The sequence below is a fragment of the Prionailurus viverrinus genome, chromosome B2 (assembly GCF_022837055.1).
Source record: "Prionailurus viverrinus isolate Anna chromosome B2, UM_Priviv_1.0, whole genome shotgun sequence".
NCBI classification, from domain to species: Eukaryota; Metazoa; Chordata; class Mammalia; order Carnivora; family Felidae; genus Prionailurus; species Prionailurus viverrinus.
This window is the reverse complement of record NC_062565.1, coordinates 124,231,720-124,254,295: the sequence shown is the minus strand read 5'-3', so window position 1 is coordinate 124,254,295 and position 22,576 is coordinate 124,231,720. Positions and strand designations below refer to the sequence as shown.

Sequence of the window (22,576 nt, the reverse complement as noted above, 5' to 3'; positions counted from 1 at the left end):
TGCTCTGGCCCCGCCTCTCCACTCTGGCTCCTCCACTGCTTGCGGGTCCGGCCTCCCCTTGGAGTGTTGGTCCTCTGGTCCGGAAGTGACGCGGGGGTCGGCTTGCAGGCTGGACGCCCTATTCTCAGGGCCGCACCTCGAGGCACCCCCGGGCAGCATGGCTCTCCTCCTTCTGCTCGTCCTCGTCTTCCAGGTCGGGAGTAGGGCTGAGATTAACGCCGCGGATCTGGAGCTGTCTTCGGGTATGTAGCTCTCGGCAGGGCGGCGGCCGGTGGGGGGGGGGGGGGGCGGAGGGGACCGGACTAAGGAATCTGGAAGCACGCCCCGCGCGGCCGCGTCCTACTTAGCCTCAGACCTCGCACCGGGTTCCCGGTCGCCCCGGAACGTCTTCGCGACCGCCGGGAAGGCCACGCAGGTCTGCGCCGTCCGCGGACTTAAGTTCCCTTTTTCTCTCCTCTTCCGTTGTTGCCGAAATGACAAAACTCGCCTCTCGGTCCTCCAGTTCTTTTAAGTCATTTTCAAATAAGTGAGTTTCCCGATCAGCATTTTGTAGACGGTGGCCAGCGCTCATGACTTAAATATCCTTAGGGTGGACCCAAAATCCTTAAGAGAGAATTGTTCTTTCTCCAACTGAGAATCATTAAGTGGCAGTGACTGGCCATCTTACATCTAAGCCTGGAAGTCGTGTAGTGCGTGAATTCAGGAGCGGATTTGTCAGGCTGTGCGTCTCTTCACTTAGCTTAGTTCCTCCGAGCATTTTTTTTTCCTCCTGCTCGCTGAGATTTCTCCGGAAATAAGTGCTGGGAATACGCTTTCCAAAGCCCGGCGTAATGGTGATTAGGAACTCCAGTGAAATCAGCGAATCTTTCCTGCAACAGGGTTAAATCTAAAATATCAGAAACCCCATCAGTCTTGTGTGTCTGTTCAGTGCCCACAGTTAGCAGCTGCCTGGAAGGGGTCAAGGAGACCCACCCTCCTGCACCGTTGGCCAACTCTGGGTCGGAACCTCTGTATTATGACTTCCTCTGTGAGCTCCTGTTAGGTGTGCTGTATTCGTATCCGGCTGTCCTTTGGACTGCTCTATAAGAGTCACACAAACAAGCAATTAGTCATTCCTTGGGACAGGTATTGTTCCAGACGTTGTCAATACAAAAATGGGAGTTACTTGGTTTCTATTTTCGAGGATCATGATTAGATAGCTAACAGTAAGTGCTGGGTACACACTGATAACTTCTCATCCCATCCCGTTTTCACAACAACCATATGATGTAGGTGCTATTGGCATCTCCATTTATGGATGAGAAATCAAGGCACAAAGAGGCCTGCCCCACTTGTAGAGAGGTCACTGGTACTCAGCAGGGAGCTTGGCAGCTGGGCTCCAGAGTCCAAGTTCTTAACCACTCTGCAAACTGCCATTACCTAGGGCAGCTTCCTTGTCTACAAGGACATATATTGTGATAAGAGCCTGGACTTCCACACAAGCCACTGGAAAGCAAGATAGAGGTACCAGACTCTGACGAGGGGATTCAGGGAGGACTTCCCAGAGAAACATCACCCCAGAGTTGAAGCTGGAGCTGGAGGTAGAGAGAGACTTGTGTGTGCAGAGGGAGAAGTGTGAAACAGCATGTTGAATTAGTGGAATACTAAGGGTTATCACTGTAGAATAGGTGTGTGAGGATACAAGGGAAGTTAAGATAGGGAGAGAGGTAGGCACCAGTTAATGAAGTGCATTGTCACGTGTAAGAGACAGCAACATAGCATTGGCTAACCTAGGCAAAAAGAAGAATTTATTGGCTTAGAGAATCCAAGCAACAGTTAGAAAGGCGTAGGTGCCATCTGGGCCTCAGAGAGCTGAACCAGTCAGTCGGAAGTGCCAAGACACTCTTTTGCTTATTATTGACTCTGGATGTGGATACCTTTTCCTACTTGGCAGGAACCATGGATGTTGACAGCTTTTGGGTTTTGACATCTTGCAGCCTCCACCGTTCTGACAGAATCCCGGGGGAAGGCTCTGATTTGCCCAGCTTGGTTGGGTCAGCCACCAGCTGGCATGGGAAGGACCGTGTTACAGAGGCTGGTGGTAGGGGAGTTCCCAGAAGAGAAATAATGTTCCTGAAGGGAGTACTGATGCTGAGCCAACAAAATAATATGCTCACTCACTATACCTTGCTCAAGTTGGTGGGCAGCCACTGGATTTTAAGAAGACAAATGATTTTATGCAGGATCAGTGAAGCCATTTAGAAAGACCGTTCATCTTACACAGTAGTTTGGGGGTAGACCCAAAAGAGGGAGGCCAGTTATGCCGCTGCTTAAGTCGGGAGGAATTGATGAAAATGGCAGTTTAAATGGAGAAGAGATGACAGCTTGAAAAACATTTAGAAGTCAGAGTCAGCAGGAGTCGGTGTTTGGGTGTGGGAAGAGAGGAAGAGGGTACCTAGGGTTCCTGATGTAGGTGGAGCATTAAACTATGTGCCACACCTGTCTGAGTATGGCCCCTCCTGAGCCAGGGAATCTTGCTTTCCAGTAGCTTGTGTGAAAGTCCAGGCTCTTACCACAATATATGGCAACTGTCTTTGTAGACAAGGAAGCTGCCCTAGGTAATGGCAGTTTGCAGAGTGGTTAATTAAGAACTTGGACTCTGGAGCCCAGCTGCCAAGCTCCGTGCTGAGTACCAGTGACCTCTCTACAAGTGGGGCAGGCCTCTTTGTGCCTTGATTTCTCATCCATAAATGGAGATGCCAATAGCACCTACATCATATGGTTGTCGTGAAAACGGGATGGAATGAGAAGTTAACAACAGCGCCTAGCACTTGCTGTTGGCTGTATAATCATGATCCTCAAAAGCAGAAACCGAGTAACTCCCATTTTTTGTATTCCAACACCTAGAATAATGTGGGCCCCCTTGTGATGACACAATTTGCATATCCTTGAAGCCAGCCCTGGGAGTATCGCCTGTCTGCTCCCATAGGAACATCTACTCCTATGGCCTTCTGTACCCCAGCATTTTGTAAACACAAGAGCGAGTGACCCCCCCAACCCTCCTTTTTTTCAGTGCATTTTCAATACATTTGCCTAGATTTTTACAGTGTATTTCCCTAGTTTGTGCTGTGTTCCCTAGGCTTTTAAAGTTAGTTTAAAATGTAAACTCTCAAAAAAAAATAAAAAATAAAAAAAAATAAATAAAATGTAAAGTCTCCAGAGATTAGGAGGAAAACCCATTAGGACAACCTACTTCTGGCTCTTGGCTAGCTTTCTTGGCTCACCAGTGCCTGACACTTAATACACACTCAGTGTGTAAACTCTTACAGCGTTGAGTTTCACTGGTATATTTAGTAGTTCATCTCAGATGAGGGAATCTTGGCAGGAACAGGAAGGCAGGCAAGAGAATACAGCCAGTCTCTGCAAAATCTAAGTGGTTGGGAATGTACTGTGTTACAGTTATGGGCTTTTGTTAATATTTCTTAGGGAATGGATAGGGAGAATGAACCCATGTGTGCTGTCTAATAATCAGTGGTGTTTTGCTTTTCATATGGTTTTACCTATAAAAGTAGTATATATATTTTGAAGTGAATCAGTGTCTCCCTTCTTAGACTTTTCTCTTCCACTCTGGGTATTACCTAAAGAGCACACTGTACTTCCGCACAGATACGGGGCTCTTAACTTACCTTCTCCACTGATAAAGTAGAGAAAGCCTCTTTTCTGACTTGAGGATAATGTTCTGCGTGTGCTTGAATTTTTCCTGATTTTCTTTGGATCCTATTTTTACTTATCTCAGAAATTCAGAATACTTACGACAGTGCATTTTAATTATATTTCTTGAACAGGCTAATAGTTTTCTTTTTCAGCTTATTCTGAAACATGATCCGTATGGACTTGGAAAGGTCCACAGTTTGGTTCTATATCTAGGAAAACCTCAAGCTATCTGATACAGTGTAGCAGCACACCGTTGTTATAGGAACTAGACCAATGTTTTCATGGTTCCATTTTAAGTGGACAGAGAAACAGAAGGAGAATTGAACCAGAATTAAATGAATTCCTGACAGGAAGGAATCCGTTTGCTTACAGTTTTCTTACTACGGGAGTCCCTTTATTTTGGGTTATCCCAACACATAGTAATCAGAAGGGTAGATACCCATTCAGTCGTGTCCGTTCCAAAGAAATTATTTCCTTTCATTACATGGTTCAGATTTCACAGTGGCCGTCATATAATTGTGGTAGTATGATAAATCAGGTAAAACTACTTGAATTAGATGCTTGTGAAGTCATCAGCAAATAATCATCTCCAATTCCAGTTTATATATGGAGGTCATTTTCTTATTTTATTCAACTATGACAAACATGATGCTTCAGTAGCTTTTCTTAACTAAAACCAGCAAAACTTTACAGACTGTCTTGCCTTTAAGTAGCTTCTCTAAGCCTTCGTTCTTTCATTGGTAAAAATATGTGTAATAATCTCAACTCCCTTGTACAATGGTTTGTGTGTACTAAGACAATGCATAATAAAGTGGAGCACCTCCGACTCTTGATCTCAGCTCAGGTTTTGGTCTCAGGGTCATGGGTTCAAGCCCTGTGTTGGGCTCTGCACTGGGTGTGAAGCCTACCTTAAAAAAAAAAAAAAAAAAAAAATATATATATATATATATATATATATATATGTGTGTATATATATATATATATATATATAATTAAATTTAAAAAATAAATCAAACTCATCCATTTCAACTATGAGAAATTTAAAATAGGCTCAGCCGCTCACTTGTTCTAGATGGAACCGAATAAATAGGAGCCTGTGTAAAATCCTGCATTTCAGGTCAGAAAGTGGCTGAGCAGATGTTTATTGGATAAGCACTAACTGGGTGGTGGTTTGAGTAAAAGATCTGGGGGGATTTGGGGTAATTATAAATTCAGCACAAGCCACTAGTTGATATGTCCATCTGTTTAAGAAGAAGAGGAAGAATAGTATTTCATTCATGTCTGTCGTATTCAGGGTTCCACAGCTTAAGAAAGAGTGAATGATAAAACCAGATCCAGAAGACACACAGGAAGACGAGCAGACTGCAGAGATATTAAGAGTATTGATCGTATTGATCCAGCTGAGGAACTATTTTGTAGAGAGTAATAATTTTATTACGGACAATAATTATTTTATTATTTGAACCCTTAGCTCTGACACTTTTTTTCTGAAGGTATAAGAAAGCAACAGAAGCAGAAAACAGACTGTTTTTGTATTTGTTTCACAAAGTGATGGATGATTCAAAGCCCGAAAAGACTGAAATGTTTGAATTAAAAAAATGTATTTTCATGTACAAAACTTTTATGAACACTTGAAACATGTGCAAGAAACATGTGCAAGAATTCTTAAAATGTCTTTATTTTTAAATCTAGAGGATGCTGCTTGGGCAGCTGGGTGGCTCAGTCGGTTAGGTGTCCGACTTCGGCTCAGGTCCTGATCTCACAGGTCATGGGTTCAAGCCCCGCATCGGGCTCTGTGCTGACAGCTCACAGCCTGAAGCCTGCTTTGGATTCTGTGTCTCGCTCTCTCGCTGCCCCTCCCCCACTCATGCTCGCTCCCTCTCTCTCTCTCTCTCTCTCCCAGAAATAAATAAGCATTAAAAGAAAATTTAAAAAAAAAATCTAGAGGATGCTGTTATTTGCTAAGAGAAAAATTTGGAAGGCATTAAGAAAATAGCCATTTTGGGGTGCCTGGGCGGCTTCATTGGTTGAGCGTCCGATTCTTGATTTCTACTCAGGTTCTGATCCTGGGGTCATGGGCTTGAGCCCCGCGTCAGGCTCCATGCTCGGCATGGAGCCTGCTTAAGATTCTGTCTCTCCCTCTGCCCCTTTCCCCTGCTTGGGTGTACTCTCTCTCTCAAAAAAAGGAAAAAAATTTAAAAAGAAAAAGAAAATAGCTATTTTGTCAGCTCTATACAAGCTTTCAGGAGGTAATCATAATGTATTCTGGAAAAGAAATGCATAAGTCTTGATTTGGTATTTTTCACTTTTTCCCCCTGAATTTCTCATGTCATTTTTCAGTTTGCAATGAAGGAAGAACCCTTTGTAAAAACATCTTACATGCATGTAAGACCCCTGCATGTAAAAACATGCAGGTGGCCCTGCATCTTTCATTTGGGGAAAGTGTTAGAACTTTTCTCTGACAGTTGTTCATTCACAGAACGGTCTGGATGCTTTCATCTGGAGCATTTGTGTTTGACCTATAGTGTCAGATGGCATAGAATCCCCCAAAACAATTTAATTCCTGACCCCTGTATCTTTCTTTATACTTCTCAGCGTGTCCTTCCCGTAGAGAGGTTGGCAGGCAGATTGTCAAACGGATGTCTTCAGACTGCAGAGCTCTGTTCTGCCTTAGATGTGCCCGTCTTTTATAGTCTTTGCTGCTGTGTTCACATTGGTGAAGAGCTCCTGTGGCTGTCGCTTTTTCAGTCACGGTGCAGATGCTGTTGGTGGTTATGGAATGGGAGGGGGGGGGGGGGAGGGCAGGTGCAGCCTGTGCTCCAGTTAGCATCCACGCAGAAGAGACCTGGAGATGTCTGTAGTTCCCTGCTTCCCCTCTGCTGCTGTCCCCAGCAATTAGAACAGAGCCGTTCTGGCTTTTGGTCTTCGGTGACATCCCCATTGCCCTGTTTTGTGGCGCTGCTCCCTCACGTGCTGATCTCCGTCAGTTTTTCTGTCCTTCTCTTGCTCTTTTTCCATATCCTGTCTCTCCCAGTTTATCAAGAGGAAACAGTTGATTATAACCAGAACTCTCCCTTCCCCCCCCCCCCCCCCCAGTGTGATAAAGAACTGATTCTTCTTTCCTCTGTTTAGTTTTGTTAAATCCCCTAAGAGGCATCCTGGGAAGCAGATTTTAAAACAGCTGAAGTTTATTCTGGGTTGTTTGTAGACACAATGTATCAAATAACTGAATCCATTTCCAAAAACAACCGGAGTCCCAGAAAGCTAGTTGGGCATTTTCCAGAGATGGAGAAATCCGTAACATTATTTAACTTCATTAGATACTCTAGTAGCATCTTTCCCTAAACTCTATAGATAATCCTCTTGCTGTTTCTCCACACATTTTTATTGATAGAAGGTAAATTTCTTATGAATAGAAATTTGCTGTAAGCCTTCATTATTTTAATTTGAATGTATCACAGTTTAAACTTTAGGTCACAAAATTCTGAAACAACGAGAAAACTACTCATGGCTGTTTACCGTACGAGTTTGGCAAATAATGACAAAGGCAGATGTGTAATAACCACACGGTTTCTCTTCTGGTAGCATTAAAACCACAGGTTACTTCCGAGTTTCTCCTTTACTATAATGGTAATGCCTGTCTGTTACAATCCATTGGACCCTCCTCCTTCCACTACCTGCCTGTCTTGATTGCTTTGAAAGCTGTGACTTAAGCCCTTGTTCTAGTCTAACCAGGGCAAGCTTCTGCTTCAATTATGGGAAACCTCATTTGATTCACATTAAAAACTAATCTGATATACACGTCCACTGTTCTGTGTGGTTTTATAATTATGATTCAGTAACTTCTTAAGTATAAATGCACTTTACTTAATACTCTTATATAGGTTGGCTTCTATATGCCTGTTTCTCAAATACAGGAATCTCAGTTGGAGTCTATACAATTTAAAAGTCATTCCTATTGGGCATATTTTTTTTTTTTTTTAAGAGATTCAAAAGGCAGTGAAGAACTCACTTTTACTGGAAACTGGAGGAAGTCAGGTCCTAGTTACCAGAGGCAGAAAGCTTAGCCACGCTGTGGGCTTTCAGGAACAGGGAGTCTATGGAATAGGAAATGTGCCTGGTGCCTGGCACGACCTGCCGGGGAGGTCTCCAAGCAGTGCTGAAGGTGCCACGTGGTTTCTTCTTGCTTCTTAGAATAAAATGCAGGACTAGAGAGAGTAGTCAGGAGAATGACTGTTAATAAGAACCAGAACCTGGTGGTTTGAAAATTCTCAGCCTCTGGAGAGGCAAAGGAGGCGGAAATTAAGAAATGGCTTCTGAGAGAATTTCAGATTCATTAGGGGTTTTCTTAGCATCCCGTACCTATCTTAGGTTGAAAATTAGGTGTATATGTGTGGATATTATTTGATATTCATGTTGAATTGAACCTGGGGCGGGGAGTGCCTTGTATTTCCTTCTCAACCACAGATTATAAACTGTGTGAGACTAGGTCGTTTCATGAATTAAGGTGCAAGCATATAAAAACATTTCTAAAAACCTAGAAAAAGAAAGCTTCGGTACCCCCTGCTAAGTAGGGTCATGGTTGCTCTACCAAAAAGCAAAAGAGAAGAACCAGGGCTAAATCTGGCAAGGCCAGTGCTTTCTGGCTCACCTGCAAGGAAATTGCTTAGAGAACCAAAGATGATAGGTACCAACAGCTGTCAGCTGTATTTCAGGAAGAGCAAATGGAAAACTTGCAGGTGTCTGATCACACGCTGCAGAAAGCACATACGCAGGATAAGCATGTAGTATCTGAATCTGTGAGACATCCTCCCAGCTTCGTAATCTCGACCTTTTGGCACAGATTGTCACACTGCTTAATAAGTAATATGGAAGTTAGACATTTGGGCAGTAATCAAAGCTATTCATTGCGGGAGAAGCCGTGAAAAATATATTGGAGTATCAAAAAAATTCTGTTTTTAAGTTAGTTTTTCCTCCTAAATACTAAAAAAAAATTACGAGTACCCTACCACTACACCCAGTAGTGAGAACCAAAAATGTCTCCAGACAGTGCCAAATGTCCCTTCGGGGACAAAAAAAAATCATCTCGTTGAAAACCACTGATATCAAGGAAGAAAATAGCCAGAAAAAGGCGGGGGGGGGGGGGGCAGGAAAGACCCTAGAATTTAATTGCCCATAAGTCTGTATTTTTTACCTAAATAATTCTTGATCCGTGTTCTGCTTTAAAAAGGTAATACAAGTGTGAGGGGCGCCTGGGTGGCTTGGTCGGTTGGGCATCTGACTTTGGCTCAGGTCATGATCTTGCGGTTCGTGGGTTCAAGCCCCGCATCGGGCTCTGTGCTGCCAGCTCAGGGCCTGGAGCCTGCTTTGGATTCTGTGTCTCCTTCTCTCTCTATGCTCATCCCCTGCTCACACTCTGTCTCTCTCTCAAAAATAAATAAAGATTTTTAAAAAAGATAATACAAGTGTGAAATAATTGGAAATTAAAGCAATGCACCAGCTTGGATTTGAATATTGGAATTTTTGCTTTGGGAAAAAATCTAGGAGGTGTTTCATTTAATAGTAAGGAAATACCTTATATATGTGAAATTAACACCTCACGTGACAGATCAGGAAATCTGAAATGACTAGCAGTATAGCGAAGAAAGAACCCACACTTCCTAATGTCCAGCCCAGGGAGTATTTTTCTTATTGGAGCCCCATCCACTTTATACGACCCTAAGTAATCATCATTATCAGCTGGAGTACCTTTAAAAAAAAAAAAAACACTTTAGCTCTCAGATTTTTTTTTTTTTTTAAGTAGGCTCCATGCTCAATGCAGAGCCCAGTGTAGGGCTTGAACTCATGACCCTGAGATCAAGACCTGAGCTGTTATCAGGAGTTGGACGCTTAACTGACTGGGCCACCCAGGCTCCCCTCTCTTAGAATTTTTGAGGCTGATGATGACTTATGTTTGTAAGCCACTGCACTGACCGCATTGCTATTCATTTATTTTAATTGTAATTATATTATGTTTAATGGTTTTCAGATAGGTAGGATTGAATAATCTTAAAATTGAGGTCGTATCACCAACTCTGTATCTTCATGTTCGCTCATAAAGAAGGGAAGGGTGGGAGAGAAGGAAGGAGAAAGAAAAGGAGGAAGGGAGGAGATGTATGTGTATGTTTGTTTTCCAAGGGGTGATAGACAACAGCCGTCTACACTGAGCAGGGGAATACGTGGCTGCTTTTCATAAATAGTAACAAGATGTTAAAGTGACTTCTGCCTGTTCTCTCATGGGACTCCCATGTTAGCAAACCCTTTCTAAAATGGTTTAAAAGAGCAAAAGGGAGAAGAAATATTGGGCGTGTTTTGTGAAAAGCCCTGCACACCCCAGAGAGCAAAATGTTAGTGAAACTCAAGTGGTGGATGGCTCCTTTAGGCCGTTATTAGGCTGCTATTCCTGGGCTAGAGACGAGGTGCTGAACGTGTGTAACCATACTGAGTAGAGAGTTGAGAGCCCGGATGGTATTTTAGACTGAAATTGGCCATCGCTTGGGGTAGCCAGCTCTCTAGACATTGAAGGCAATCTGTGGTATCAAATATAGGAAATGCTAGTGATTAAACGAATTCGGGATTATTATTACAACAGGTAGTGCATCTGTTCATAAAAACTCTCAAAACATGAGAGGAATTTATGGCCTTTACGATACTTGTATTTCCCGTGTATCCCAGTGTTGTTTCAGTAATTTAAAGTGAATCAGAACTCTATACATTTTCCAATAAAATTAATTTTTATACATCTCAATTAAATAATTGTAGAGTCTGTTCTGGCAAATTCTACCTTTCTTCAAAATACGTATTCGGCTACCATGGCTCTTTGTGAGGTTTTCTAATGTTAATGTTAGTTTCTTACAATTGCCCATTTTACTTTTTGAATCTCTTACAGTGCCAAAACCAACGAATATTGAAATTAAGGCCTATAACTTTAATACTGTCCTATCTTGGGACTACCCGACCATGTCACAGACCCCTGTTTTTATCGTGCAGGTAAAGAACTACGGGTAAGTGTTAACTCTTTTCATCCTTTTTATTCTGCTTTGCCTCGGTCTTTGTACTTTCCATGACTGTGTTTTGCCCCATCATCTTCCTTTCCCATGTGGCAGAACTTCCTAAACTGCTTGTAGACTTCCAGAAGCTCTAAGGACGCAAATTAGTTATTTTCACAAGACTTCCTGCCTTTTAGTTCTTCTTCCTGTCAAATTCAAGTAGAGGAGTCTCAGCAACTTTCAGAATTTTTTAAGGCATGACAAATAAAGCTTAGAATTCGTATGAAAAGTGAGGTCATCTTACTTGCCATAGTGAATGTGTTGTTTAGCAGAAAGATGAGAATTTCAGAACAATTTTAGGAGTTCCTGTTAAGAGTCTTTGTAATGTGTTAGGTTCTGCAATCAAGTAATGATTATCGATGTTAATAGAATCTAGAGTTGTTTAAAGACCAGATTTTTTACAATTACATATGGAATGTACTTTGTTCAGGTGTTGTATTCTGAATTGAGCCTCTTTATTGTAAAGGAATTTATAGGACTTCTAACCAGAGTAAGGGCTTCCTCCTTTGTCCGGCTTCTCCATCCTGTTCTTAGCTCTTTCGACCAGCTACCAGCTCCATGCTGTGAGTGAAAAGCAAAGCACAGACAGAGATGATTGAAGTGTACAGATTAACAAAAGTTATCCTTGTTTCTTTACTCGTCTTCATTTTAGGGAGGCAATCTGGGTTGATGCCTGCAATACCTCTCATCATTCTTGTAATATCTTTTCCGCAATTACCGATCCATCACTTTCTCTCTGGGCCAGAATTAAAGCTAGACTTGGACAAAAAGAATCAGCCTATGCAGAGTCCAAAGAATTTATTTTGTGTAAACAAGGTGAGTAGAATTTTGAAATTTGAAAATACTGACACACGTCTTCTGTATGTATTTGCTTTTATTAGCACTTGCTAAAAATTATCGCAATGCCCAGGAAACCTTTGGAAGAATTTAGGGAGTTTGTATCTTCCTCTTTCCCTGAGCTCCGCAAAATAGGGCTGAGAGGTGCCCATCACTTTGCCCCGTCTAAACCATTGCATTTCTACTCCCTGTAAACACGGATTGGTGCTGCCCTGCTGGGCTCTGCACCGGCCTCCCCCTCTCCCCTCCTCCAACGCTCCTTGCTCGGTTACACTTACCGAGCCCAGGGGCACCTGCTCTCGTTCTTCCTCCGTGTGCCCAGTCCCCAAGGCCCTTGGGAATTTTATATACCAACTTAATACATTAAGAAATTTTAGATTTCTGCAGTCTCCTCAACCCCAGTGATTGTCAGCCCTTTCTCCTGCCAGCATCACATCCCCATGGCATACCTGATCTGAGTTATGACTTTAAGCTCCAGAATCTTCAGCACCAATTCCTCTTTTCTGATTGAAATCCTACCTGTAGCTCTCCTACCCTCACTTGTGGGTAAAGAAGTGATTAATCATGTGACTCCTCCCTAGCCTTCTATGCCCTTGTGCCTTGCCATTCAACTTCTCTCCCTTCTTCAGTTGCCACGTGTCTTTCCTTCCACTATGGCCTTGATTCTGCTCCTACGCTTCAGCTGTGCCTACCCAGTCTCTTCCATTGGCCCTTCCTCCACTTGCCCTTGAAATAATTTTATTCCCTCGAGTCCGTGCCTTTGTCATCTGTGAACTGTGCCCATCTGTATATCAGATTTTTCCCACACAGATTTATCAAGGGCACACTATGTGCTAGAAAATATGCCAGGCCCTGAAGATAAAAATAAACCTGCCTGGTACATGGTAAGTGTGCAATAAATATGTGAAGAATAGGTAAATGGCTCACCAGCAAAGTCTCAAGCATCAGGGACACATAATAAATATTTGTGAAGTGAATAAATATCTGCTTTTGATTTTCACTCTAAAAATTGAATCTATTTAGCAAACTTTTATAAGAGCCTCATGCCAGACATCTATAGGTGTTGGAGGTACAAAGAGTTTCAGTGAGTGTTCAAAGGTAACTAAAATGCCTTTTCTGAAACATTTTTTAGAGAACAGGTTTCCTTTTTAATCTACCAGAACCAAAGGAAAAGGAAAAATAACTTAACAGAGCTTCTATTATGGTAAGGTTTTTTTTTGTTTTTTTTTGTTTTTTTTGTTTTTTTTTTTTTTACCAGAACTCAGGACCAGAGCTCATGACCCAACTGTTTGTTTTCCTTTAGGACTAGAATTTAAACTGCTAAAGAGAAGTTTAGGTTAGATAAGAATACTTCCTGCTTGAGATTAATTAAACATTTATTAAGAACATTCATTTTTTTAAATTATTTTTTAAAAGTGTTTATTTATTTTAGAAAAAGAGAACAAGCAGGGGAGGGGCAGAGAGAGAGGGAGACACAGAATTCGAAGCAGGCTCCAGGCTCTGAGCTGTCAGCACAGAGCCTGACGTGGGGCTTGAACCCACAGACTGTGAGATACCATGACCTGAGCCAAGATCGGATGCTTAACCGACTGAGCCACCCAGGCGCCCCTTTATTAAGAACATATAGAATATCATCTAGATCTTTGTGGAATGGTTTAAACATGATCCTGCTTTAGAACAACAACAGAAAGAATAGGTTGATTGATTTTGGCAGTTTTATGCAATGTATTATAAAGTTCCAGGGGAATACTAATTCTGCATTTTTTTTTTGTCCCTGTCCCCCCTCCCCCAACCACAGGGAAAATTGGACCACCTGAACTGGGCATCAGAAACATGGAAAAACACATCATTATTGACATATTTCACCCTTTAGCTATTATAAGTGGAATGGAGCCAGTAGCCATATATGGTGAAGAAAATTGTTACTCATTCAAGTACGAGGTGCATCTGAGAATAAATGGAAATGAGGTATGTGTTTCCATTTCATCTTTTCCAAAATGGCAGGTTTTCTGTTGCTCACGCGAAGTTGTTTCCGCATGTAGTGTAACAATAGTAGAATGCTTATGAACATTCAGACAAGACTTCCGGATCATAGACCTTACCATAGGTTTTGTTAAGAAACACGACCTAGGGGCGCCTGCGTAGCTCAGTCGGTTGAGCATCTGACTTCGGCTCAGGTCATGATCTCACAGTTTGTGAGTTCAAGCCCCGCATCAGGCTCTGCTGACAGCTCGGAGCCTGGAACCTGCTTTGGATTCTGTGTTTCCTTCTCCCTCTGCCCATCCCCCTCTTGTGCTCTGTCTCTCTCTCTCTCAAAAATAAAAAAATAAATGTTAAAAAAAAAAAAGAAAAGAAAAGAAAAGAAAAGAAAAGAAAAGAAACACGACCTAAACGAGTGCTGGTGGAGGGAACTGGCTTGGAGTTCATCACTAGCACTGGTGTCTTTGCCTCATTTAACAGCATGGTCCTGTGTGAGGATCTTAAACCTGTTTATTTCTTCCCTGGCAAAGTGAGGATCATTTTAATCTTTCCTTCTGCATTGGTAGTGATGTAACGTAACATGAAGCTGTGATCGGAAATCATTGTTTTGGAAAGAAAAAGTAGCAGTACTGCAGTGGGGATGTACTTGCATTCTGGCACCGGTGTGCAGCCCACGCCCGGACTGGAATTGTGCTAGTCCATCCATTCTCCACGGCACTGCCGCTGCTTTATTTAATAGTGTTTGTCAAGCACATGCTCTGCGTGTTCTAGACAAACCTCTGGTGATGCGCGAAGCAGAGAAACAAAGCAGGGAGGGGGGAGATGGGCAGCAGCATTGGGGGCGCTAGTGGTCTTCGGTAGGGTGGTTGGAGCAGGGAAGGTGTTACTGCGGCCAGTGCAGGGGAAGGTTAGGAGGTGAGCTCCAGGGGGCACGTCTGGGGAGAATGTTTTCAGGCAGAGAATCTGGCAAAAGCACACTGGGCACGTGAAGAGCAGCGGGACTCAGCAGAGCCCGGGAGCGGATGAGGTCAGAGGTCACTGGGGGGGCCACATCCGGTGGGGCACTGGAAGGATTTGACTTTTATTCTGACTGAGGTGTTGTGCCTCTGGGAAGATTTAAGTGGGAGGAGTGACATCAGACTTAGATTTTTAAAACTTGACTCTAGATGCTTAGCAGAGTTGTCCTCTTGACGTGCACATCTAACCATAGTACTTCACCGCCTGAAACCCTTTAGCAAATCCCCACCAGCTACACAGTTAAGGCCTGAATTCCCTCTCGTGGCGTGGCCTGCGAGACCCTCGTGATTTGGCCTCTTGCGTCCTTTCCAGCTTTCTGTCTCCCCGTCCCTTCTCACCCGAATTGTATTTGTGCTTTGGCGAACTGCTGTTGTGTTCTTAGTTCCCTGCGGGTGCCGTGCTCTTTACGGAATGCCCTTCTCCGCCCACTCACCTTTGGCAAATTTCTCCTCATTTTCCAGTGTTCAGCTGGCATTTCATCTCCCCTTTGAAGTCTTTGCTGACACAGAAGATTGTTTGCTCCTCTGTGGTTTGGACATTCCCAGTTCCATTAACGGTCCCCCCTGCACTACTCATCACTCACATTTCTTTCGGCTCTGGCGGGAGTTGTTTGAGGTCAGCTACTGCTGTCCTGCCTTCGTGTCTTCAGGCCCTACCTGGCACAGGTGATGCGCACACTTTGGCGGAATGAATGGTAAACTGCCAGAGACTGCCTCGGTCCCTTCTGTGTACCACGGCCAAGAGCTGCTACAGTCTTTGCGAAATACCTTTCTTATCCTTCCTACAGATGGGTTTATAGCTCTCCCCACCTGTTTCTAGCACTACTGGAATGGGACTAATGAACGTTTGCTGGTTTAACGACCACCAGTGAACATTCTTGCTGTTTGAGTTTTAAAATGTATGGTCCCTAAAAAGAACATTTTACCGGAGATATTTCATAATGCTGTGTTGAAACAACAAAATTGACTTACTATTTGATATCCACAACGCTATTTTCAGACATGGTTCAACTTTCATCCCATATATTCTCTTCAGGGGTTTGATCAGGTAAATGTAGGTGATTTTGTTTGTTTTTGCAGAATAAAAGAAGCCACACATTTTCACTGTCGTTTGTTCCCATGCAGACCTCATATAAAACGGACGTAGAGGAAGATAATTGCAATGAGACTCAGTGCTATCTAACTGTCCCAGTGTCCTCGTTGGATTCTGAGTACTGTGCTTGGACAAAAGGATTCTCAGAAACCTGGCTTGTTACAACTGAACAGTCCAAAGAACTTTGTGTTACCACTTTGGATGGCAAACACATGGAAGGCAAGTTTCTGCTGGTTTTGTCCTAAATACAGGGAGTGATGAGCGAGCTAGGTGTTGAAAAGAGGCAGTTTCAATAAATCTCTGTCCGTTTAAAAATCTGCAATGGTTCCATTCCTCAGAGAAGTTCAAAAGTACAAATAAACTCATTTCTCAGGCATTAAAAGATATAAAATGGCCGATTAAAGAAAGCCACATTATGACCTTTTGACCTAGGAAAGAAAGAAATACAACACCTAAAACTGCCTGCACTTCAGGATTACACGTAGCGACAGAAGTCAGCTTAACTATTTCCACATGGCAAGGTGCTATGTACCCATTACAGTGTTCTTTGTGGGGGTGGCAAGTTTAAAAACTGAATAGCAAAAATATTCATTGGCTTATGTGATGTGAACTGGATAAATACTAGAAATTAATATCCAAAAATAAATATTGATAAGTTTATTTAAAAATAAGTTTATTTCATCATACTTTCTTTGTGTGAGGGGGTACATATAATAGAACTTTAGGACTAACATTCTCAAGGGGCACCTACCTTAGCTGAAATTAGGGCCGTTCTTTGCAGTTATGAAATTTAAATATTCATTACGGGTAATTTATAAAATCTAAAAAGCGAGAAGAAAACAAAATTATCGATAGTTCTGTCATCCAAATATTCAGTTACAGTTTGGTGGTTTTTTTTTTTCTCATCCTGTTCTCTTTTTCTGCATAGCTGTGATCATATTGTATAGTGTATATAATTTTGTGTACTGCTTTAAGTATTTATTATAAGTATTTTTCCATTTTATTTCACATACTTTATTCTATTTTCTGATATCTTTAGACTGTTTCATCATGTAGAACGTGTATTCTATTTAATGTTCCCCAATTTTGGACTTTTAGATTACTTACAGATTTTTTCTATGATAGATCATGCTTTGATAACTGTCTTTGTGTATATATGTATTTTTCCAATTGTCAGCCTGTTTTTAGAACATATCTCCTGGGAACAAAAATTTTCTGTTCCAAGTACCTTTTTGAAGAATGGGAATCTAGGCTGAAGAACTAGACCAAAGGCCTAAAATTTAATATTGATAACTTTATTTTTTTTAATTTTTTTTTTAACATTTATTTATTTTTGAGACAGAGAGAGACAGAGCATGAACGGGGGAGGGGCAGAGAGAGAGGGAGACACAGAATCAGAAGCAGGCTCCAGGCTCTGAGCCATCAGCCCAGAGCCTGACGTGGGGCTCGAACTCACGGACCACGAGATCGTGACCTGAGCCGAAGTCGGACGCTCAACCGACTGAGCCACCCAGGCGCCCCTAATATTGATAACTTTTAGATCATTAGGACAAGGGTTTCAAATAGGTGACTTAAAGCAATGCAGTGCATTTTACACTCTCTTGGATTGTATTATTTTGAAAAATAAAGTTCTTACTAACACACAAAATTCAAAATAATGCAGATGCCTTAGATTTAGTTTTTAAAAATGTGGTTTATAAACTGGGCTGGCATGGTGGCCACATGGTGGCACCACTGTGGCTCAGTTTCCCTGCCTGCCTGGACTGTGCTTCTAAACACAGCGCTGATGTTAGTTATGTCATTATCTGATCTTTACTGCTGTAATAACTTCGTTTTTTCCACATCCTATAAAATGTGTTATACAAGCATTCCCTTAGTAGCAATTTCCAGAGTCGCTGTTCCAAAAAGGTAACTTTGAAATCGAAATCAAAGGTAATAAGATGCCGGCAGAGAGGTCAAACACCACCGTGATCTGTAGAGGACTGTTCATTTGCAAGAGAGGACTGTGCGGCTAGAACGCGGAAGATTGTGCTTTGAAAATAAAAAGCAGCATTAGAGCAGAATACACAGCAGTGATTATAAATGTGCTCTGAAACAAATCTTTCCCATTGTATGTTATTGTCTCTGGTCTGTATTGAAGGGCACCTAGTTCCTGCGCAACAGCTCCTGTCTGTGTGTGTTATGTGTGGGTCTGTGTGTCTTTACAAGTACTTGCCATCTAGAAGTGAATATAAAATGTAACAAAATTCTGAGGAGTGGGATTCAGTTATTTTAAAAGGTATAGATGTTGCCAGAATTTTTTAAGGGATCGATTTTTAAACTTTCTTTTGCCTTGTTAATGGAGAGAAAACTGTAACTCTGGAAACACCCTATATTCAGGGCATGAAGAAAACTGTTATGAGGGGCGCCTGGGTGGCTCAGTCGGTTAAGCGTCCGACTTCGGCTCAGGTCATGATCTCTCAGTTTGTGGGTTCAAGCGCCACGTCGGGCTCTGTGCTGACAGCTCAGAGCCTGGAGTCTGTTTCAAGAGCCTGGAGTCCGTTTCAAATTCTGTGTCTCCCTGTCTCTCTGCCCCTCCCCCTACTCACTCTCTGTGTCTGTCTGTCTGTCCGTCTCTCTCCAAAAAAAGTACACGTGAAAAGAGATTAAAAAATAAAAAAGCAAGAAAACTGTTACGAAAAATCTGTTCTAGCCACTTTGCATCATGAAGGTATGGTTGCAGAAAGTGGAGAGTCGCAGAGCTGGAAAGAATCACCTTGGTCTCTAGGACAGGCTCCTGAGTCTTTGATCACCTCATCTGACTTCTATGGCAAGCGCTCTTTGCAGTCCGGACCATCACCTGACGGGCAGAGCACTAAGGCTTTATAACTATTTCACAGAGACAGCAGCATTCCATCTTAATTCTAATTTGTGGTTTTTCCCTTTTTTTTTTAGATTCTGTCTGGGTTCCAGTTGTTGCCGTTCTCTTCCTTTTTGTAGTTCTCGTCGTGGTATTTGTATGTTGTTACACTAAGAAGATTAACCCCTTTAAGAAAAGAACCATCATGTTACCAAAGTCCCTGGTAAAATATTTGAATATTTTTCTTTAATTGTATACACTAACACGTTAACTTGGACCTTTTTGAGAGTTGTTTAATTTTTTAAGTAGAATGATGTTCAGCAGCGTATCACCTATCGTCAATCACTCAATCTACCACCCATCCAAAACCCCATAATTTTTACTACACGTCGTGTGCTTTCGTATATGCACAAAACAAGAACACGATTGGATAAGTCTGTTAAGGAGCTTCAAGAATAGTGGGAGAAAAAGATAAGTATCAGTGAGTGAACAGTGTTCAAACACAGAGCTTTCCATACAGGCCAGCAAGGACTTCATCCACCTTTGGAGGGTGCTGGTTAGTTGTGGCCTTTCTAGAGGTGGTGAGGCTTGAGCAATCTTGATGGAAAGACAGGAGTTTATGCAGGTACTGAGGGACAGTATGTGCCAAAGCCCAGCATCAAGAAAGCATGGCGTTTGAAAATCTCAAAATACAGAAACACTATTGTTACGGTTGGACTGTAGAAGAAAAGGCAGTCACACATGAGACTGGAAGTTTCACATTTTTTTTTTTTTAATTTTTTTTTTTTCAACGTTTATTTTATTTTTTTGGGACAGAGAGAGACAGAGCATGAACGGGGGAGGGGCAGAGAGAGAGGGGAACACAGAATCAGAAACAGGCTCCAGGCTCTGAGCCATCGGCCCAGAGCCCGACGCGGGGCTCGAACTCACGGACCGCGAGATCGTGACCTGGCTGAAGTCGGACGCTTAACCGACTGCGCCACCCCGGCGCCCCTGAAGTTTCACATTTTAATGTCTAGCATTTAAAAGCCTTTGTGTGGACGCCTGGATGCCCTGGGTGCAGTTGGTTGAACGTCCCGACTTTGGTTCAGGTCATGATTTCACGGTTCGTGGGTCTGAGCCCTGTGTCGGGCTCCGTGCGGACAGTGTGGAGCCTGCTTGGGATTCTCTGTCTGCCTCTCTCTCTCTGCCCCTCCCCTCCTCGTGGGAAATAAATAAACAAACATTCAAAAATAAACATGATTTATTTCTCTCAAAAATAAATGAACATTCCAAAAATAAATAAAAGCCTTTATGCAATGAAAAGCACATTTACAGGTAACAGGATCGTAGCTACTTGGGTGAAATATAACAGGAACAATATCCATGAGACGCAAAGGAGACTTTTCAATTTGTATTGAAAACACCTTTCTCTCAACAGGAGAGAATTCACGTGTGAATTCTAGTATTTGTCCATACTAAGTAAGTAAGTAGTTAAGTAGAACGCAGCATTGCAGTCCACAACTTTACACCCACTAGAGAAGGAAAAATAAACCTGAATATTCAGTATTTCTACCAGTAGTAAACTGGTGGAAAGTGGGAAAAGTAATCCAGCGCTGGTGGGAAGGTAAACATATAATGGGTAGAGGGTGTAGGAGTGTCATAAACGTGCCACAGCCTTTGACTTAGTAATTCTACCTTTAAGAAATTATTATTATTTTTTTAATGTTTATTTATTATTTTGAGAGAGAGAGAATCCACACAAGCAGGGGAGGGGCAGAGAGAGAGAGACAGAGGGAGAGAATCCCAAGCAGGCTCCTTGCTGTCAGTGCAGAGCCCAACGTGGGGCTCATTCCCATGAACCACGAGATCATGACTTGAGCCAAAATCAAGAGTCGGGACACTGAACTGACTGAGCCACCCAAGCGCCCCAAGAATTTATTCTTATAAAGCCGCTTCATAAATAAAAAGATGTGTAAAAATATTCACTTCAGCACGTTCCATAAATCATAAAAATAGGAAACACTTCAATATCTACGATTAGAGAAATTACGTTAATCAATCAGGATAGAGAAATCAGGAGGCAGTGAAGATTATAATAAAAATTGTAATTATGAAGGCGGATGGTGAGAATATTCTATAGGTAGGTATTCTCCGGCTATAGATGTAATGTGCATACGTGTGAAGTCACATAGAAAAAGCAACATGGACTAGTTGGATGGCGGATGACTTTTTAAAAATTCTAAAAACTTCTTTTTAATCTTAATATAGTATATTTTATTAAAAAGCAAGAAAAGGCAACCACCAGATGCCATTATATTATTACCATAAATATACCATTTGGTGGTATATTTCATTGACCATTATTCTTAGAGCATTTCTTTTTAAGGATGTGCACTTAAGTTTAATAATTCATTATGTTTCATCATTTATTTTTCTTCCCTTAGCTCTCTGTGGTGAAAAATGCCTCTTCGGAGACAAAATCTGAATCAAAATGTGTATCACCCATCACCTACCAACCGATTGTCTCAGAAAATGAGAAGATGGTCTGGGAAGAGCAGTTGTCTCCAGCGACAATTTCCGATCTGCCCGCTGAAGACAGTCTGGAAAAAATGGGACACCACGAAGAACTACAAGTGGTGACCCCTGAAGGGACTATTTCTGACATGGCTCCTGATAGCCCTCAGACCCCAGTAATGAGAGAGAATTCTGTCCGTTCAAATAGTAACCAGTCTGAAACCTGTGTTGTCGCTTTAAACTCCTATCACTCCAGAAATGGTTCCGAGAGTGGCACTGTGGAATCGCAGAGCTTCTCGGACTCAGAATTTCCCCCAAGTAGTAAACCTGAAATAAAGACCGAGGAACAGGAGTCCGTAATGCTGAGAAACACGACCACCTCCTTTGGTTATGACAAGCCACACGTATTAGTGGATCTGCTGGTGGATGAAGGCGGTAAGGAATCCTTGATCGGTTACAGACTTACAGCAGATTCCAAAGAGTTTTCCTGAGATCAGAGAAGATGCGCCATCTCGGAAGGATCTACCTTTTTCCCCAGACGGTTTTTCTGCCTCGATTTCATGAAGAGATCATGATTTTAGAAGCCGTTTCTTTGTCGACATTAACCAAATACAGTAGTATCTTGGTTTACATAAAGGGCAAAGAGCCTCTGTGGCACTGTCAGATTTGGCCCGAAAACTGCAGAAGCTGTAAAGAAACAAACCGTTGTCACATTAGGAACTTTTCCATCCAGCTTGCATTATCAGTGAACACCTAAGAATCCTGCTTCCTACGACAGTGCGTGAGATGCCTCAGGTCCTTTCTAATCACTTCCAGTTGTAAACTAGCTTTGTTTTGTTTTGTTTTCCTTTTCTGTGCCTTAGCATGTTATTTGTTTTTGCAAGTCTATGTCCAGAGTATTTTTAAATGCTCACTTTGAGAAGAAATCGTGAAAGTTTTCCAAACGTGAATTCAAAATCTAATTCAAGTCAATAGATTTCATAAAGAATATGTAAATACACACATGTATATATTTTGTATGGAACGTTGTATTTAGATATTTGTAAATAAAGTATGTTTAAAATTCATTTTTGTACTCATTTATTCAAGCACTCAGGCAGTTAACCTGATATTTTTTTTATCCATTTGCTTGTTTCCACATAGTAAGACTATAGAATTATTTCGTAATAATTCATATCTAATCTTCAAAGCAGTCCTAAAATAATCTAATCTTTAAGAATGGTCCTTTGGGGCGCCTGGGTGGCGCAGCCGGTTGAGCGTCCGACTTCAGCCCGGTCACGATCTCGCGGTGCGTGAGTTCGAGCCCCGCGTCAGGCTCTGGGCTGATGGCTCAGAGCCTGGAGCCTGTTTCCGATTCTGTGTCTCCCTTTCTCTCTGCCCCTCTCCCGTTCATGCTCTGTCTCTCTCTGTCCCAAAAATAAATAAACGTTGAAAAAAAAAAAAAAAGAAAAAAAAAGAATGGTCCTTTTATGTCTGGATTTCTTTTTTTTTTTTTCTTTTTTTTTTTTAGTGTTTATTTTTGAGAGACAAAGTG

At 42.1% G+C, this 22,576-nt stretch overlaps 1 protein-coding gene across 1 annotated transcript; it reads left to right on the top strand.

Annotated features, from left to right (window-relative positions):
- Nucleotides 1–41: 41 nt before the first annotated feature.
- IFNGR1 (interferon gamma receptor 1) lies at nt 42–22,109 on the top strand. The gene is made up of 7 exons (XM_047859915.1): nt 42–242; nt 10,622–10,736; nt 11,434–11,597; nt 13,417–13,586; nt 15,740–15,926; nt 18,642–18,769; nt 20,973–22,109. Exons 1-7 carry the CDS (start codon nt 158–160, stop codon nt 21,531–21,533), a joined length of 1,410 nt encoding a protein of 469 aa, XP_047715871.1. The 5' UTR covers nt 42–157; the 3' UTR covers nt 21,534–22,109.
- The last annotated feature ends 467 nt before the right edge of the window (nt 22,110–22,576 follow it).

Coding starts and splice junctions, on each gene's coding strand:
- IFNGR1 (XM_047859915.1), top strand. CDS start 158: ATGGCTCTCCTCCTTCTGCTCGTCCTCGTCTTCCAGGTCGGGAGTAGG. Junction 10,737..11,433: donor GTGCAGGTAAAGAACTACGG/GTAAGTGTTAAC, acceptor TCTTCATTTTAG/GGAGGCAATCTGGGTTGATG. Junction 18,770..20,972: donor TCATGTTACCAAAGTCCCTG/GTAAAATATTTG, acceptor TTCTTCCCTTAG/CTCTCTGTGGTGAAAAATGC.